The 19,050-nt window shown below is 38.4% G+C and overlaps 1 protein-coding gene and 1 pseudogene across 1 annotated transcript; both read left to right on the plus strand.

Annotated features, from left to right (window-relative positions):
- The first annotated feature begins 101 nt into the window (after positions 1–101).
- Positions 102–13,263, plus strand: LOC116122218 (pentatricopeptide repeat-containing protein At2g41080). Its single transcript, XM_031408112.1, has 2 exons — positions 102–1,610; positions 13,114–13,263. Exons 1-2 carry the CDS (start codon positions 198–200, stop codon positions 13,261–13,263), a joined length of 1,563 nt encoding a protein of 520 aa, XP_031263972.1. The 5' UTR covers positions 102–197.
- Positions 13,264–17,190: 3,927 nt separating this feature from the next.
- Positions 17,191–18,237, plus strand: LOC116122219 (annotated as a pseudogene).
- Positions 18,238–19,050: the final 813 nt, after the last annotated feature.

Consider the following 19,050-nt stretch of genomic DNA (forward strand, 5'->3'; position numbering starts at 1 on the left):
GCCTGTGCTCCAAAGGACTTGTAATAGAAGCTTTTAACACATTCAAATGTGAAATATGGTCAGAACCAAATCTCTTCTCTCACCTCATCCAATCATGCACACTCAAAAATTCTCTTTCATTAGCAAAACAACTTCATTCCTTGATTGTAACGTCTGGGTGTTCCTCAGACAAGTTCATTTGCAACCATCTCCTCAACATGTACTCCAAATTTGGGCAAACACAAACTGTTGCTGCTTTGTTTGGAATCATGCCCAGGAAAAATATCATGTCTTGTAACATTTTGATCAATGCCTATATGCGAAGTGGTGATTTGGAAAGTGCTCGAAAAGTGTTCGAAGATATGCGTGAGAGGAATATCGCCACTTGGAATGCTATGGTTGCGGGTTTGATTCAGTTTGAATTTAATGAGGAGGGTTTGAGATTGTTAAGTGAAATGCATCAAGATGGGTTTTTGCCTGACGGGTTTACTCTGGGTAGTGCTTTGAGGGGGTGTGCTGGTTTGAGAGGGTTATATGCAGGGCGGCAAGTTCATGGTTACTTGGTTAAATGTGGGTTTGAGATGGATTTGGTTGTTGGGAGCTCATTAGCTCATATGTATATGAAAAGTGGAAGCTTGGATGAAGGAGAGAAGGTGATTACATCGATGCCAATTCGCAATGTGGTTGCTTGGAACACACTCATTGCGGGAAAAGCTCAAAATGGGTATTCTGAAGGAGTTTTGGATCAATATAGTTTGATGAAAATGGCGAGTTTTAGACCTAATAAGATTACGTTTGTGAGTGTGATAAGTTCGTGTTCTGATTTGGCGACATTAGGTCAAGGTCAGCAGATTCATGCCGAAGTGATTAAAGCTGGGGCTGGTTCAGTAGTTTCAGTGATTAGTTCGTTAATTAGTATGTATTCAAGATGCGGTTGTTTGGAGGACTCAATCAAAGCTTTCTTGGAATGTGAAGGTCCAGATGTTGTCTTATGGAGCTCAATGATTGCTGCATATGGATTTCATGGACGAGGAGAGGAAGCTGTCAAATTGTTTGAGCAGATGGAGCTGGAAGAATGGGAGGCAACTGATGTTACTTTCTTGAGCTTGCTTTATGCTTGTAGTCATTGTGGATTGAAGGAAAAAGGATTGGAATTCTTCGATTTGATGGTAAAAAAGTATGGTTTGAAGCCTAGACTAGAACATTATACATGTGTGGTTGACTTACTTGGTCGGTCTGGCTGTTTAGATGAAGCAGAGGCTCTGATAAGATCAATGCCTGTAAAAGCTGATGCCATCATATGGAAGACGTTGTTATCTGCATGTAAAATCCACAAGAATGCAGACATGGCAGGAAGAATTGCTGAAGAAGTTCTTAGGCTTAATCCTCGGGATTCGGCTTCTTATGTGCTTCTTTCTAACATTCATGCTTCTGCTAGGAGGTGGCTGGGTGTTTCCGAGGTGAGAAAAGTAATGAGAGATAGGAATGTGAAAAAGGAACCGGGTATAAGCTGGTTGGAGATAAAGAATCAAGTTCACCAGTTCTGTATGGGCGACAAATCTCATCCAAATTCAATGGAGATTGATTTGTATTTGGATGATCTAACGGCAGAGATGAAGCTGAAAGGGTATGTGCCTGATACAGGTTCAGTTTTGCACGACATGGATAATGAAGAAAAAGAGTATAATTTGACACACCATAGTGAAAAGTTAGCCATTGCTTTTGCTCTAATGAAAACACCTGCAAGTGCACCAATTAGGGTGATGAAGAACTTGCGCGTCTGCAGTGATTGTCATGTTGCTATTAAGTACATTTCAAAGATCAAAAACAGAGAGATTATTGTTAGAGATGCCAGTAGATTTCATCATTTCAAAAATGGGAATTGTTCTTGTGGAGATTACTGGTAACAAGATTACCCATTGCTCTCATACTTTGTTTCTGATTTAGCACAATCTACTTTCCGTCAGATCTATTTTTGTATGCTTTACCCTTTCACATTTTACTAATAAGTTGAGTCTTGAAGACATACAGATATTTTAAAAGAAAGATAACATTATCAAGCTAAACCCATAACAAATTATTTATTGCAGATTTCTCAGAATGCTTTCTGATCAATTTCAAAGTGATTTGCAGAGGTGATTACTGTTAAGATGATCAAATAGATGAAATTAATCTCTTCCTTACGCTTGATTATCCTCATTATATGTATGTATACATGATGTTAAGGAAAAAAAAAAAAAAAAAAAGAAACAAGAGTGAAAGTGAATTAAATAAAATTGTTAGGAAGTGCTACAGACAACGAAGAAAATTTTGCATCAGTTTCCAAATCCAAATTCCATCCCTTTCTAATTTCTGCTTTGAAATTAGTATTTGGTGTCATAAAAGTCTGAGAAGGTTGACCCACGTCGTGTTGAACAATCTAATAAAGCCTCGAAAAATAAATTATCGCCCCTTATTTTAACGTGTTTAATATGTCATAACCCATTTCGCCTATTATCGAGTTAATTTATTAAAAATTGTCAAATTCAAATTGTGAGGAAAGGTTTATAAAATTGAGTTGTATGTGTAGTATCATTCATTTATAATTAACTTAAACTTCAAAGTAATATATAATTTTATAATCATAAAAAATCCATAAAATTAATAAATATGTGATAATAATTATTTTTCTAACGACATAAGCACAAGCTTTTTCAATTATTATTTTAACTAAAGACCTCAAAATGGAAGTCTTTGACTAATTAAAAATTATTAAAGATGTAAAAAATTATGTTAAGTGCATAAAAAAAAAAAAAAAAAAAAAAAAAAAAAAAAAAAAAAAAAAAAAAAAAAAAAAAAATTGGTGGCATATCATGTGTATAAGTTTATCATGTTTGGTAGTAAATTGTTAGTTGACTTCTGGGTCTATCTCTCTCTCTCTCTCTTGCGTCTCTCCCCTGACTGGCAAAGGCTCCAGTTTCATCGTCTTCAGCTTCTTTCCGTCTTGTATTCTTTTTACTCATTTTTGTCTATAACTTCAGCTTCATCTCAGGAATTGTTCTACACGGGCCAGTTGTGTTTACTGCTTTGATTCAACCTTCCTCTGCATGGTACAACAACAATTCGGTCGTCACCGATGATGGAAAATGAGAGTGTTTCTCCAAACAAAAAACGCTAATGACGTTGATTACATTGTGGTTCTACTGCATGGAGCCTGTAACTCTTATGTGTTCTCAGTAGTGGCCATTGGAGGAGGAGGAAATCACACCTGGTTTGGTCAGCTAACAGAGACCGTCCTGTAAAAGCAAATGCAATGGTGAAGTTAACGCGAGGGGCTTAGTGCTTCAAGACTCAGATGGCACACAGTCGGTCAAGCACACGTCAGTCGGATCCTGGAAGACTACATCGATTAGTTCGTAGCATGAAGCGAAGAGTCACCAACTGAGAAGTATCATTTACTCCTCCAAGTTCTACACCAACGCCAACCCCTCCAAGCACACAACCTGCAGAAAATGGACCACCAGTTGTCACAAATTTAGCACCACCACCAGGTCCACCCAGAGGAAAAGGGAAGAAATTAGTGGCAGTTATAGCAGGATCGTTGCAGGTGTTCTTGTCATTGTTAGGTTAAATTGTTTTTGCTGTGAGAATTCGGAAGACTTCTGAAGCTGAGGAACTTGTGGAGGACTACATCAAGCAAGTTGTTGAAGCATTGATAATTTGCTGGAAAATTCAGTTAAGTTAGTTTGTTTGAATTAATTTCTTGGGGCCAAGTAGCAGTTGCATTCCCTTGTTTCCTGCTGAAACTGAAGCTGCTGGAGTTGTTTTGGAGTTGTTAATTTTGTGTCATGGAGGTGTAATCAGTGTAAAAGAGTGCATTAAGTTACCAACTTTGTTTTTGAAATTTAAAGTGAATGGTTGTTGTTGTTGGTAAAACAGTAAGCTTTGTTGTGTTAATATTGCAAGTACAGTGAATGAAATATAGCAGTTCACTTCTGCATTTTTTCTCCTTTCTTTCTTAGAGTTCTCGGCCAAATACCAACAAATGGTATCAGAGCTTAACACCAAAACAACCTAAAATCTCTTACACCAGTCATCAACCTCTACTCAAGAACACCTCCCATTTTCAGCCCAAAACAACCTGCATCTGCACCTTTGTTTACCCTGCATCGACACAAAACTTAAAACAATGGCTGCTAATCAGCCCTGATGTCACCTCAGTATTCAATGGGGAGCACTACCACTATGGGCTGTTAAGATGAAGGCTTTCCTCCGGGGTCAGGGGCTGTGGCAGTATGTGGAAGAAAACAGGCAGCCACCTCCATTAGGACAGAATCCTACCCTGAACCAAATGAGACTGCTGAGGAAGAAACAGCCAAAGCACCAAGAGCTCTCTCCCACATTCATGCTGCTGTAACGACACTTGTATACAAGGATCATGGCATACGAGACTCCAAAAGAGGCATGGGATAAGCTGAGAGAGGAGTGCATGGCAGCACACAACAAGGAACATGCAGTGGCTAAATTTAAGGAGAGAATTTGAGATGCAGAGGATGCAGACAGAGAAGGTCAAGGACTAGTTGACAGGCTAATGGGTGTTGTAAACAAGATAAGGCTGCTGGGAGTGGAGTTGACTGATAAGAGAGTGGTGGAGAAAGTCCTGGTTAGCCTACCCGAAAGATTTGAGTCCAAAATCTCATCTTTAGAGGACTCAAGAGACATGGGACAGGTTACACTCACAGAGCTGGTTCATGCATTGCAAGCACAAGAGCAAAGAAGGCTCTTGAGGCAAGAAGATGTTGGTGAGGGTGCAATGATGGCAACTCACAAAAAAAACCAGTTCAAGGGAATAACAGGAGGTTTGTCGGTGAAAAGAAGGGAAAGAAAGGAGTAATGGCCAATGGGGAAAACCAGGTGGGATGAAAGAATATCCACCTTGTTCCCACGTAAAAGGAAAGGGCACTCTGAAAAAAGGTGCTGGTTTAGGCCAGGAATACAATGCAGAGCATGTAAGCAGTTTGGCCATATAGAGAGGGTGTGCAAGGCAAGGGAGAGCAGTCCCAGCAGCAAGCACAAGTGACAGAGGACCAGCAACCAGAACAGGGAGTAGAACAGCTGTTTATGGCCTCCTGTAGTGCCACACACAACCTGCTGTGATGGCTGGCTGGTTGACAGTGGGTGTACAAACCATATGACACACACTTGCAACATTTTGTGAGATTAAACTCCACACTCAGTCCAAGATTAAATGGCAAATGGTGATTATGTTGAAGCAAAGGGGAAGGGAGATGTTGCAATCCAAACCTCCACAGGTACAAAAACTCATCCAAATGTTTATATGTACCCAATTACTCAAAGCCTCCTAAGTGTAGGACAAATGTTAGAAAACCATTATGTTTTACATTTTGAAAATCAAATCTGTCAAATTTTAGATAGTAAGGGGTGTGAGTTAATGAGAGTGAAAATGGTGGAAAAAAGCTTTCCCATAAAACTGAAAAAAACTGAACATAGGGCCTACAGTGTAAAGGTAGATGAATTCGTGAAAGGCATAAGAGACTTGGTCATGTCCATTACCAAGGTCTCAAAGAAATTCAGACCAAGAAGCTGCCAACCTGCCAGAATTAGAGGAGAGTGATACCATGTGCAAAGCTTGTCAACTTGGCAAGTGAGTAGGCAATCCTTCCCTGCAAACCAAACCTGGAGAGCAGCTGAAAAACTGCAACTCATCCTAGGATGTATGTGGTCCTATGGAAACTTTGTCCTGTGGTGGGAGTAGATACTTTGTGCTATTCATTGATGACTATCTAGGATGTGTTGGGTGTATTTTTTGAAGCAAAAAGGACAGGTTGCTGGTGTATTCAAAGAGTTCAAGCTTCTAGTGGAAAATCAGGCAGAAAAAACCATAAAGATCTTGAGAAGTGTAATGGTACAGAGTACACTTCTCAAGAGTTTGAGCAAGTGTGCAAAGATGCTGGAATTAAGCACCAATACAGCCGCCCCTACACTCCACAGCAAAATGGAGTCAGTGAGAGGAAAAACAGGTCAGTTGTAGATGGCTAGATGCATGGTGGCTGGAAGAGATTGCCAAAGAAATTTTGGGCAGAAGTGTAACACAGCAATTTTTCTGCTCATAGGCTTCCCACAAAAGCCTTGGACAACAAAACACCTATGAAGCATGGAATGGAGTTAAACCAACGTAGAGAGGCTAAAAATTTTCGGGAGTGTATGCTACATTTTGGTTCTAGCAGCAAAAAGGTCAAGCTAGATGAGAAGGCATTAATTGGTATCTTTATAGGCTATAGCAGTCATATAAAGCCTATAGGGTATATGTTCCAGAAACCAGAAAAATTTAGATTTCCAGGGATGTCAAGATTGATGAGGATGGAGTATGGAATGGGAAGAAAACAAAAACTGATGTAGAGACAAAACTAGGCGGACAGAAGCTGTCATGAGCAGATTTTTGATGATGTTGAGAGTGATGTGGAAGATGAAATTTCAGTTAGAGGTACCAGACCTTTAGCTGAGGTTTATGAGAGATGCAACATGGCTTCACTTGAGCCAACATGTTACTTTGAGGCTGCAAAATCAGAGGTGTGGAGAGTGGCCATGAAGGAGGAGCTTGCAATGATTGAAAAGAATCAAACTGGAACTTGGTGGACAGACCTCAAAACAGAAAAGTGATCCAAGTTAAATGGATTTTCAAGAAGAAGCTCAATCCGGATGGTTCTGTCCTTAAGCACAAAGCAAGACTAGTTGTCAAAGGCTTTGCTCAACAGTATGGAGTTGATTTCTGGACACCTTTGCACCAGTGCAGGCATGACACAATCGGCTACTACTTGCAGTGGCAGCCCAATTCTCATGGAAAATATTTCAGCTGGACATCAATCTGCCTTCCTTAATGGATGGCTGAATGAGGAGATCTATGTTGAGCAACCGGAAGGGATAAAGTCAGGGGAAAGGAAGCAAAGTGTATCTCTTAAGGAAGGCCTTGTATGGCCTTAAACAGGCACCTAGGGCCTGGTACAGCAGAATAAACAATCACTTGCTGAATTTGGATTTTGTGAGAAGTCCAAATGAAACACATTGTATGTTAGGGAGATTGATGAAGATATTATGATCATTTCCCTGATGTTGATGATTACTTGTGACAGGGAGTAAGCAAACTCAAATTGAAGAATTCAAGAGGTCCATGTTTGATGAGTTTGAGATGACAGATTTAGGAGAAATGGCTTACTTTCTTGGAATGCAGGTTCATCAAAGTTCAGTTGGGTTTTGTTAATCAAGAGAAATGCGATGAAGTGTTGAAGAAGTTCAATATGGAAAATTGCAAATCAGTGGATGTGCCTCTGGTTCCAAATTGAAGCTGTTAAGAGATGAAAATGCAGAAAGTGTTGATGGAGGACAGTACAGAAGCTTGGTTGGTTGTTTGCTGTATCTTACAGCAACTAGGCCAGACATCATGTTTGCATTAGCCTACTGTCCAGGTTTATGAATCAGCCCAAAGAAACACATTTGAGAGTGCAAAAAGAGTGCTCAGGTATGTGAAAGGGAGCACCAGCTTTGGAGTATGGTACAGGGGTCAGAAGACTTTGGTTTAATGGTTTTTCAGATAGTGACTGGGGTGGTTCAGTGGAGGACATGAAAAGCACTTCAGGGTTATCTTCTTCCTGAACCATGGTGCAATCTGCTGGAGTCGAAGAAGCAAGAAACGGTTGCACAATCCACAGCAGAGGCAGAGTACATTTCAGCTGCAGCTGCGTGAATCAGACTGTCTGGCTGAGAAAAATCTTGGAAGATTTGAAGCTGAAACAGAAGCATCCTACTGTGATAATGTGTGATAATCAATCGGCTGTGGTATGGCTAAGAATCCAATCCATCATGGGAGAACCAAAACAAATAAAGATCAAGTTCCATGCAGTGAGAGAAGCTGAGCAGGAAGGAGAAGTGAAACTGGTCCACTGCAATGGTGATGATCAAGTGGCTGACATCCTAACTAAGGGATTATCTAAAACCAAGTTTGAAAGCTTCAGGATCAGACTTGGTGTTTCTAGCAAAATTATCAAGGAGGAGTGTTGAAGCATTGATAATTTGCTGGAAAATTCAGTTAAGTTAGTTTGTTTTTGAATTAGTTTCTTGGGGCCAAGTAGCAGTTGCATTCCCTTGTTTCCTGCTGAAACTGAAGCTGCTGGAGTTGTTCTGGAGTTGTTAATTTTGTGTCATGTTTAGGTGTAATCAGTGTAAGATAAGTGTGCATTAAGTTACCAACTTTGTTTTTGAAATTTAAAGTCTGAATGGTTGTTGCAGTTGGTAAAACAGTAAGCTTTGTTGTGTATATATTGCAAGTTACAGTGTAATGAAATATAGCAGTTCACTTTCTGCATTTTTTCTCCTTTTCTTTCTTAGAGTTCTCCGGCCAAATACCAACAAAGTTCCTGGAATGCCTGTAAGGTTTTCATATGAAGATTGACGAGTTGCAACGGAGGATTTCAGGCAGAGACTTGGTGGGGGAGGATTTGGTTCTGTGTTCAAAGGGGATCTACGAGACGGAAACAAAATTGCAGTGAAGAGATTGGATAGAATGGGGCAAGGAATGAGGGAATTCTCAGCAGAAGTTGAGACCATTGGTAGCCTGCATCATTTTAATATTGTGAGATTGATTGGTTTTTGTGTAGAGAAAAGGTGCAGGCTTCTTGTGTATGAATATATGAGTAATGGTTCACTGGATAAATGGATTTTCTTGAGAGACGAAAGACCTTATCTCGATTGGCAAACAAGGAAGAATATTATACTTGATATAGCCAAAGGATTGGGTTATCTTCATGAAGATTGCCTGAAAAGAATAATGCATTTAGATATAAAGCCACAAAACATTCTCTTGGATGAAAATTTCAATGCCAAAGTCTCAGATTTTGGATTATCTCAGCTAATTGACAGAGAAGAGAGCCAAGTGCAAGCCACTATGAGAGGAACTCCAGGATACATTGCTCCAGAATGGCGAAAATAAAAAATCACTGTAAAAGTTGACATATATAGCTTTGGGATTGTTCTTTTTGAAGTGGTTTGTGGAAGGAGAAATTTGGATAGTTCGCGGTCAGAATCTAGCTTTCATCTTCTCAAATTGCTACAGGATAAGGCAGAGGAAGGGCAAGTGCTTGACATTATGGAAAATTCAGATGAAGATATGCAAAATCATAGAGAAGAAATGGTAAGAATGATAAAAATTGGCGCCTGGTGTTTACAAGATGATCCTATACACAGGCCATCCATGTCAACTGTGGTGAAGGTTTTAGAGGGAGTGATGGACGTAGATGAAAACATCAACTATAAGTTCGCTCATGCAATGCCTTGTGCTTCTTTGGTAAATCACCAAGTTTCTGCTCCACCTGTAGAATCTATTCTTTCTAATCCTAGATGATTTTCAGTTATATTTAAGTACCTAGTTGAACGTATTGGTATAATTAAAAAGCCTGTTATGGTTCTTATTTCATTTGTGTCTGCTTAAATCTTAGTGGGAAGAAGAATCAAGATAATTGCTTTCACAATCATCCTTTATGTCTTTTCAGTATCTGCAATTTTTCAAAAGAATAGATTGGGGAAAGAAGCACAAACTAAGAGAAAACAGGAAGTTCGTACCCTAAGAAACTCATTTGGAAAAGTATCGTATAAAACAGTCGCTTAAGATACTGCATTTACAATGCTTATACTTTTATGAATTGAGATGATATAAGTTACATATATTATAAATTACTTTCTTTGTAGCACAAGACATTTGTACTAATTGGAGCTTTAGTAAAATAGAATGATTAAGAATTTCAAAAATCTTTATATCCGACTGACTGAATGAATGTAAGAACAAGAAAAATTTCAAAATAGTGTCAAGTAAATAAAAATTGGAAAAAGTGAAAACTTCGAGCCATATCTCTTTGACCGCTTTAGGTAATAATCTCAAACACTCTTTATATAACTACAACAACAACAAATCAAAACACCTTTCTCTTCACCATTCTTGTGTATAATATGGCTCGGTGCATCCCTGAAGATGAGCATGATTACCTTTTCAAGCTGGTTTTGATCGGTGATTTAGGTGTGGGTAAGTTCAACTTGCTTTCCTGGTTTACCAATAACGAGTTTAATCCCGAGCCTAAGTCTGCTGTTCGTGCTGAGCTTCCGAGCAAGTGTTTGAATATTGATGGTAAGGTCATAAGGCTCAGATTTGGATCACTGCTGGCCTAGAAACGTGACATTTATTTGGTTTCTTTCCTTTCAAGTTTTAAGCTTTTTGCTTAAATTTGTATATCATGCACACTCATAAACTCACTTTCATTAGCAAAACAACTTCATTCCTTGATAGTCACATCTGGTTGTTCCTCAGACAAGTTCATTTGCAACCATCTTCTCACCATGTACTCCAAATTTGGGAAAACACAAACAGTTGCTGCTTTGTTTGGAGTTATGCCCCGGAAAGATATCATGTCTTGTAACATTTTGATCAACGCATATATGCAAAGTTGTGATTTGGAAAGTGCTCGAAAGTATTCACAGATATGCCTGAGAGGAATACTGTGACTGGAATGCGATGGCAGGAGGTTTGATTCAGTTTGAGTTTAATGAGGAGGGCTTGAGATTGTTAAGTGAAAAGCATCAAAATGGGTTTTTGCCTGATGGGTTTACTGTGGGTAGTGTGCGAAAAGTGGTTGCTTGGAACACACTCATTGCGGGAAAAGCTCAAAATGAGTATTTTGAAGGAGTTTTGGTCAATCTAGTTTGATGGAAAGCCAGGGCTGGTTCAGTAGTTTCAGTGATTAGTTCGTTAATAAGTAGGTATTCAAGATATGGCTGTTTGGAGGATTCAATCAAAGCTTTCATGGAAAGTGAAGATTCAGATGTCGTCTGATGAAACTCAATTATTGCTGCATATGGGTTTCATGGACGAGATGATGAAGTTGTCAAATTGTTTGAGCAGATGGAGCACGAAGAATGGGATGCAGATGATGTTACTTTCTTGAGCTTACTTTATGCTTGTACTCATTGTGTATTGTAGGAAAAAGGATTGGAATTCTTCGATTTGAAGCCTAGACTAGAACATTATACATGCGTGGTTGACCCACTTGGTTAGTACTGCCTCAAGAATATTTGTGACTCTAGCGAAGAGTTATCTTGAGTCACTTTTAATAATATAAACATATATTAAAAATTATTTTAAATTTATTTCTCTTACTTTTTGAGATACAAAGTCACTAATTAAATTTTTATATTCAAGTTTAGAAATCAAATCTTTTTCAATTGATAAAATAGCCAAATTATCTGATCTTTCTTGTGAGGGTGAGAGGTGGACAGTAGGCTACCAGAAATGATTAAGTGATGAATCCGGTTGATTTTGATGAGAAAATTGACCGGAATCATCACTTTAACGTCGACAGTGACACTATGGCGATGTAGAGGGATGGAGATGCAATATTTTCATCATTTTAGGGATTGAATGGGTGTTTTGAAATTTTAGACATTTAAATAACTAGTTTAGTTAATTTAAGGGTGTGAATGGAAAATACGAAATATGGTTTTCTTGTAAATTTATGTAAAAAAATTATAATAAATTTGACTCTTTTTGGCTTTTTTGGGACCTTTTGAACCAGTTTGAATAAAAAATTATGAACTTTTTTAGGCCTAATAGTATTTTTATAAATCTTTTTAAAATAATTTTGGGCCATTTTTTGGGGCTTTTTTCTTGGGAGCCCTAAGCAGGTGCCTCACCTGCCTACCCCTTGGGCCGACCCTGCACTTGGTCGGTCTGGCTGTTTAGATGAAGCAGAGGCTCTGATAAGATCAATGCCTGTAAAAGCAGATGGTATCATATGGAAGACGTTGTTATCTTCGTGTAAAATTCATAAAAATGTAGACATAGCAGGAAGAATTGCTGAAGAATTTTTTAGGCTTAATCCTTCGGATTCGGCTTCTTGTGTGCTTCTTTCTAACATTCATGCTTCTACTAGGAGTTGGCTAGGTGTTTCCAAGGTGAGAAAAGCCATGAGATAGGAACGTGAAAAAGGAACCGGGTATAAGCTGGCTGGAAATTGTTAAACAATGAACGCGTTTTGGTAGAAGGGCAGCATGCCGCGGCACAAAGGAAAAAGATGCAACGTGACAAATTCCAGAATGTTTAATGCCGCAGCATAGTGCCGTTGCATGGTTTGACAATTTCAGTTTTATTTAGTTTCAAATAGCAGTTTGAGTTGGTTGCTGTTGATGCTCGATTTTGACATCAACTATTTGCATGTGGGAAATGCTAAGGAGACTTAGAAGTCACACGTGATTATGGAAGTATTTAATTTGGTAAGGGTACAAAATAATGTTTAAAGTGGTTCAGATGTTCAAAAGCGAATCCTAAGTCCACTGATATTGTATTAATGAAAGTAAGGTCAGGTCGCGTTCAACGAGCTGAGTTACAGCTTGGAGAATACAAGAGATAGAGAGAGAGAGAGAGAGAGAGAGTATGCTATTCCAAAGTGAAATTAGCTAATCCCGCAAATGAGAGAAAAGTCTTCTATTTATAGTGGAATTGGTCAAGGTAATGGTTACTAAATTTGCAAGTGGGGTAGGTATCGTACAAATCCTTCTCTGCGTCTCATTGCTCACCTGCCCGAGTGATTTCCTCGACTTGAGCGGGGATTGGACATGTAGACCATCTCCAACCATTTGCCAACCTGGCGTATACCCACTACACTGGCAGAAGCATGCCACTCACGTCATCACGCGACGTGGCCGTATCTGAGCGGTCGTGAAACCTTCTTAAGTTCTGACTACCTTATATTGACAAGACTTTACGCCAATCCTACTTTTCCAGGCATAACAGTTACCACTTTCTATCTTATCTAAACTTTTGTTTAAGTTATATTTGTTTTAATTATAAAAGACTTTTTACAACTTTGTACGAAGTATTAACTTTATTTGAATTGAAGTTGTTCATGTGAAATAAAACTCTTCTTTTACTCAACTTGTCAATCAATCTTTCGTGCGTATTTTATTTAATTTTGCTTCCAATTCTAACAGAAATAAATAATCAAGTTCACGAGTCCTGCATGGGCGACAAATCTTATCCAAGTTCAATGGAGATTGTATTTGGATGAACTAACGGCAGAGATGAAGCTGCAGGGATATGTGCCTGATACAGGTTCAGTTTTGCACGACATGGATAATGAAGAAAAAGAGTATAATTTGACACACCATAGTGAAAAGTTGGCCGTTGAGTTTGCTCTAATGGAAACACCTGCAGGTGCATCAATTAGGGTGATGCGCGTCTGCTATTAAGCACATTGAGATGCCAGTATATTTCACCATTTCAAAAATGGGAAATGTTCTTGTGGAGATAATCATTTTTTAAATAAAATTGATAGAAAGCGGTCAACAGACAACTAAGGCAATCCTGTATGAGTTTCCAAATCCAAATTCCATCGCTGTCTACTTTGAAATTAGTGTTATAAAATTCCAAAAATGTTTGGCCAATAACGTGTTGAAAAATCTAAATATTTTTATAACGACATAATCATAAGCTTTTTAGGTTTTTTAATGATTATTTTAACTAAAGACCACAAAATGGACATATTTGACTAATAAAGAATTAGAGTAGAAGACAGTTCCCACACAAGGTTTGGCGAAACGGTAACTTCCCACCTTGTTCCATAAATTTCTTACCCTTAAACCAACACGGTTAGTAATTTTTAGCCTCAAATTAGTAAATTATTTTTTAGCCCCCACATCCCAAATCTCTCCACCTCCACCTCCACCTCCACCTCCACTGTGATTTGCAGTCTTTCGGGTTTGATTCCAGCCGATTTCCCACACCAAAATCCCATCTCACATCACCATCAGACTCACCACTTCCCCTTGAACAAAACCCATATCATCACTGCCCACCGTTGCTCGCCAATCACCATCCGCCACCCCTTTTTTTTTTGCATGACAGTCACGTTTTTGGGCCTATTTGGTCCAGCTCGCGGCATTTTCCACTGATTGCAGCTTCCTACTGATTGTTGTGGTCTTTTTTATTGCTGTTTTGTGTAATTTCCTGGTTGTCAGCGACTCCCCATCATCTCCAACCTTTCCCACAACCAACATGCCCACCACTTGTTCTACAAAACTCCCCAACCAATTTCCCAACGGCAAACGGCGGGGTAAACGGGCGTGTAATGAGAGGGGTTTTGGTGGGGGGAGAATGGGGAGAAAAATTAGGGTGATGGGGAGGGTTGTGGACGACGGATTTCAGCCAAATCAAGGGAGGTTGAGGAGGTCATGACCATCTCCTTTTTTTGCCTTTTTCCGGTGACAACAGCTTTCCCCACTACCACCGTCCTCTTCCCCATGCCTCACACACCAAAACCGCTCTTACCCCACCACCGTCAACCACGCCAATCGTCGGATTTCGGCTAATATGTGGCTCGCAAATCTGTCCCTCCATTTCTGACCAAACCCAACCACCAAAATCCAATCTCTCACCACCCATAGATTCACCGGCCTCTCCTCCTCAAAAACCCTAACATTCCCGACCGAGTTAGCTCTCCAATCGCTAGCAATCTCTCCTAGAGTTTCTTGCGGGTTTTTGTGAATTTGGGGTGTTTGTGAGAGAAATTTGATATGTGGAGAGTTATTTTGATATGTGTATTTTCATTTCAGATTTGAACTGTTCAAATGATCATTACTGTTAATTTAAGGGTAGAAATCTAAAAATTTTGACACCCACTTGCCATTTCGCCAAACCTTGCATGGGATCATGTCGTTTACTCTAAGGGTGCGTTTGGTTAAGGGAATATTGAATTATTGGGAATTTTGGATTACTAAAAAGTTAGATTACCTTTAGGGGGCGTTTGGTTCAGGAATGTTAGATTACTGGGAATATTGAATTACTGGAAAGATAGATTACCTTGAAAGATTATTGGGAATCTTTAGAAAAATATGTTTGGTTAGTTGGTGGGTATGTTATATTAATATGTTTGGTTATGGGGAATAAATTGGTGGGTATGCTATTTAAATTACTAAATTGTCCCCCTTTTAAATATTAATATAAAATTATTTTTATTATTAATTTTTGAATATTTTTTTTACCCCCAATATTTCAGATTTAGCTAAAACACCCCCGCTTATATAAAACTTTAATTTATGACGAAATCACCCCCACCTCCTGCCGCCACCGCGAACCACCGCCGGATGTGCCCGTGAGTACGTCACCGTGACCAAGAGGCTCCGCTATGGCCGTTTTTGGCCATATTGATGGCCGAAAACGGCCATATCGAAGCCTCCCACAGAATTTTCAGTGTTTTTAGGGACTCCGGCAATTTTCCGGCGGTGGTCCGTGGTGGTTGACCCGCTGTCGGCGGTGGTGGCTGCTTGGTGGCAGTGGTGGTCTGTAAATTATTTTAAATATAAGGGCATTATTGTCCAAAATTTTAATTAAACAAGGGTAAAATTGAAATAGGATATTAATGTAAATTTGTTTTAAAGTAGGGGTATTATTGTCCAGAATTTTTATTAATAAGGGATAAAATTGTAACAAAAAAAGATAACCCTGGTAATCTCAGAAAACCTAAGAAAATGGAGGTAATCAGATTACCTCTTATATTACCAATAGTAACCACTATTGGTATTTGAAGATTACTGATATCTTATATTACTTGACAACCAAACGTGGTAATCAAGTAATATAAGATGACATTACCCCAGTAATACCACTTAACCCCGAACCAAACTGGCCCTTAAGATTATTGAGAATCTTTAGGAAAATATGTTTAGTTAGTTGGAATAAATTAGTGGGTATGTTTTATTAATATGTTTGGTTGGGAAGAATAAATTGATGGGTGTATTATTTAAATTACTGAATTGTCTTCTAATTAAATATTATTATTATATTATTTTTTAATATTGATTATTATTTGGATTATTGTAATCCCCTTGCATTTAAAAACTTAGCAAAAACAACCCCATAATAAAAGTTTGGAAAATCAACAAAGTACCCTCACAACGCAGCCACTGTCGGCTGCGGGTAGTCGGCAACCTAACAACGCACGGAAGGCAAGAAATGGCGTCCGTGCGTCTATGGCCATTGGCCAAATCGTGATAGATTTGGCCGTTGAATGGCCAGCTCGTGACAGATTTGGTTGTTGACGGCCAGATTGATGGTCGTTAACAGCTACAAACGTGGCCGTTAACGGCCATCAATCTGGCCGTCAACAGCCAAATCAACGGATCTAGCCATTTCTGGCCAGATATCTGGCCAGAAATGGCCATATCAGTGCACAGTGACCATTTTTGACCTTCCGTGTGCCTTTCTAGAGGTGACGACGGCTGTCCGCGGCGGTGGTTGCCGGCGGCAGGTGGGTGGGGGTGGTAGTGTTAGTGGTAGTGGCTTGGGTGGGTTGCAATTTGTTTTGAATTCAAGGGTAATTTTGTCCAAAAAGTTAATTAATTAGGGTGAAATAGTAAAAGTAACATTCATGTAAATAAATTTAAAAATAAAAGTATTATTGTTCTAAAATTTTATTAATAAGGGATAAAATTGTAAGAAAAAAAAGATTACTCTGGTAATCTTATAATACCTAAGAAAATGGAGGTAATCAGATTATTTCCAATATTACCAATAGTAATTACTATTAGCATTTGAAGATTATCGAAATCTTATATTACATGATAGAGGTGGGCAGGGAGTAGTCCCAAGCAGGCTTGGGCCCTGGTCCGTTTGGGACTGGTCCCAAATGGGACCAGTAGCTCATGGGCTTGGGACCAATTCCAGGCCCATGAGCAAAATAAGGACCTGGACCGGTCCTTAGGACTGGTCCTATGGGCTTGGACAATTTCTTTTTCCCCCTTAATCTTTTTTTATATTTTGGGGGTAATTTTATAGGGGGTTTTTAGTATTTTGTAAGGGTTAATTAGTAAGTTTTTAAAAATTTAATTAATTTAAATAAATAATAAATAAATAAACAAATTAATAGTTAATTTTAATTTTTAACATAAATTCACGTTTCACACATTCACGCTTCACAAATAAACAATTAAATAATTTTTTTAATTAAATTATTCATTTTCATCGTCAACAATATTTACATCATTCAAATCAGTATTCCTAAAGAGTTCGAGTAGTTCGGGATCTTCAGGGTGCTGTTGTAATCTTCTTTTTGCATGAGTCCAATCCTGTAAACACGTTATCACTTCAATCATCTCATCGGTTAAAGAACATCTTCTTTTCTTGGTGGATTGTTAATTACGTGGAATATTCATAGATAAGTTTTTGCGGGTGTGGGGCTGTGGGCTAGTGTCTTTCCCTTCTTTGATAAGTTATGTGGGCGTGGAAATATATATATATATTGTTTAATGTTGCAGAAAGTTGTGACAAGTGCTACAGGAAAGTAAAGAGAGTGCTGTGTAAATTCCCTCGTGAGTGTCTTTAATTCTGTTCATCAATTCTCTTTGTTGATGAATTTGAAGTAGGTGTTTAATGTAGAAGGAACGTTTGATTTTTGTGAACGAGATCAGAAGTACAAGACCAGGTATTTGACGAGAAGCAGAACACAGTGAAGATCAAAGTAGCGTGGTGTAGTCCTGAGAAGATCAAGCAAAAGATTTGCTTCAAAGGTGGTGATTCCATCAAGAGTACTGAAATTCTACCTCAACCGAAGCCTAAAGAACCTGAAAAGCCTAAAGAACCCGCCAAGCCGAAAGAACCTGAAAAGCCGAAAGAACCTGAAAAACCAAAAGAACCTCCAAAGCCGAAAGAACCTGAAAAACCAAAAGAACCTCCAAAGCCGAAAGAGCCTGAAAAACCAAAAGAACCTGAAAAGCCTAAACCCCCACCGCCACCGGCACCCACACCAGCACCAGCACCAGCACCAGCACCGTGCTTCCCACCAAACCCCGGTGCAACGTGTTGCAGGGAATGCTAGCCATGTAACCAACTAGATAACTATGGACCGCCAAGATATTATGACGGATATTGCGCTAGGCCGGTGTATGATAGCTGGGGTGGAGGTCGCGGTGGCTATTGTTACAAGTGATTACTTTTGCGAAGAGAATCCTAATGCAGCTTGCACAGTCATGTAAAAGCAATGATGGTGCATGCATCATTTGTCGTTGTCTTGAAGCTAGCTGGTTTCACTATAGTTGCGTTGCTTGGTGGGATTTAGGTTTGGTTTTTAATACAAATGTTGTATAGGACAATAAAGATAAAAATAAGGTTGGAGATGTTATTATACTTCTGTTATCGACTAATAAAAAGTTAATCCATTATTAATTTCATTTTAATTGCTTCACATGTCAGATTATATATCTCTTTTTGTTAAAAAGACTGTGGTCGGTTATGTAGTGGTGTCATATTCATACTCCTTTATATAACATCCATATATCAAATTTATTGTATACATATAATTATCCAATTAAGTTATACTTGATAAGTGATTGTGTTTATACTGTCTCCCTCGACAAGAAGAACCGGAATACTAACCGAATTATTAGGAGATTACGCAATAGAAAACATAACACAATATTTATATGGTTTAACATAATTCGTATAATATAATTTAATAAACACGATGTGCAACAGTATACAACACCATAAACCCAATATATAATTAATATAACATAAGTAATCCCAGTTTCTAATTCTAACGTGGGTGTTTAATAACTATTATATCAATTTTTTTTCCCATATTTATAGGTAGTATATGAGACATTTTATTTCTAATAGGATTCATATTTCAATTTTTAATTAGACTTCTATGATTTTATTTCTATTTACAATTATGTTATTTATTAAATAATTTTCCTAAAAATATATAATCTTACATGAGAATAAATAAGAAAATGAGCTACAGTATCCAAACACGAGTAACAATATTTCGATATATTCTACGTTGAAATTTGATCCCTATTTTTAGTGGCGGGTATGTATCTTTTCATCAGTATCTTCTTTATCAGATTCACAAAAGGGTTTTTAGATTATTGAAACATTTCACTTCACAAATCATTTTTTAAAATTTTAACTTGCGTCCGAAGGATAGTTGGTACAACATGTTGTTCTCCATTAATACTTTTACATAGTGCATTTCCTTT

The sequence above is a fragment of the Pistacia vera genome, unplaced genomic scaffold (assembly GCF_008641045.1).
Source record: "Pistacia vera cultivar Batoury unplaced genomic scaffold, PisVer_v2 Contig1323, whole genome shotgun sequence".
Lineage (NCBI taxonomy): Eukaryota > Viridiplantae > Streptophyta > Magnoliopsida > Sapindales > Anacardiaceae > Pistacia > Pistacia vera.

Bases quoted from the DNA above. Each gene is read 5' to 3' on its own strand.
- LOC116122218 (XM_031408112.1), top strand. From the start codon at position 198: ATGTACTCCAAATTTGGGCAAACACAAACTGTTGCTGCTTTGTTTGGA. The intron at 1,611-13,113 runs GTGCCTGATACA...CTGCAGGGATAT, and splicing joins AGATGAAGCTGAAAGGGTAT to GTGCCTGATACAGGTTCAGT.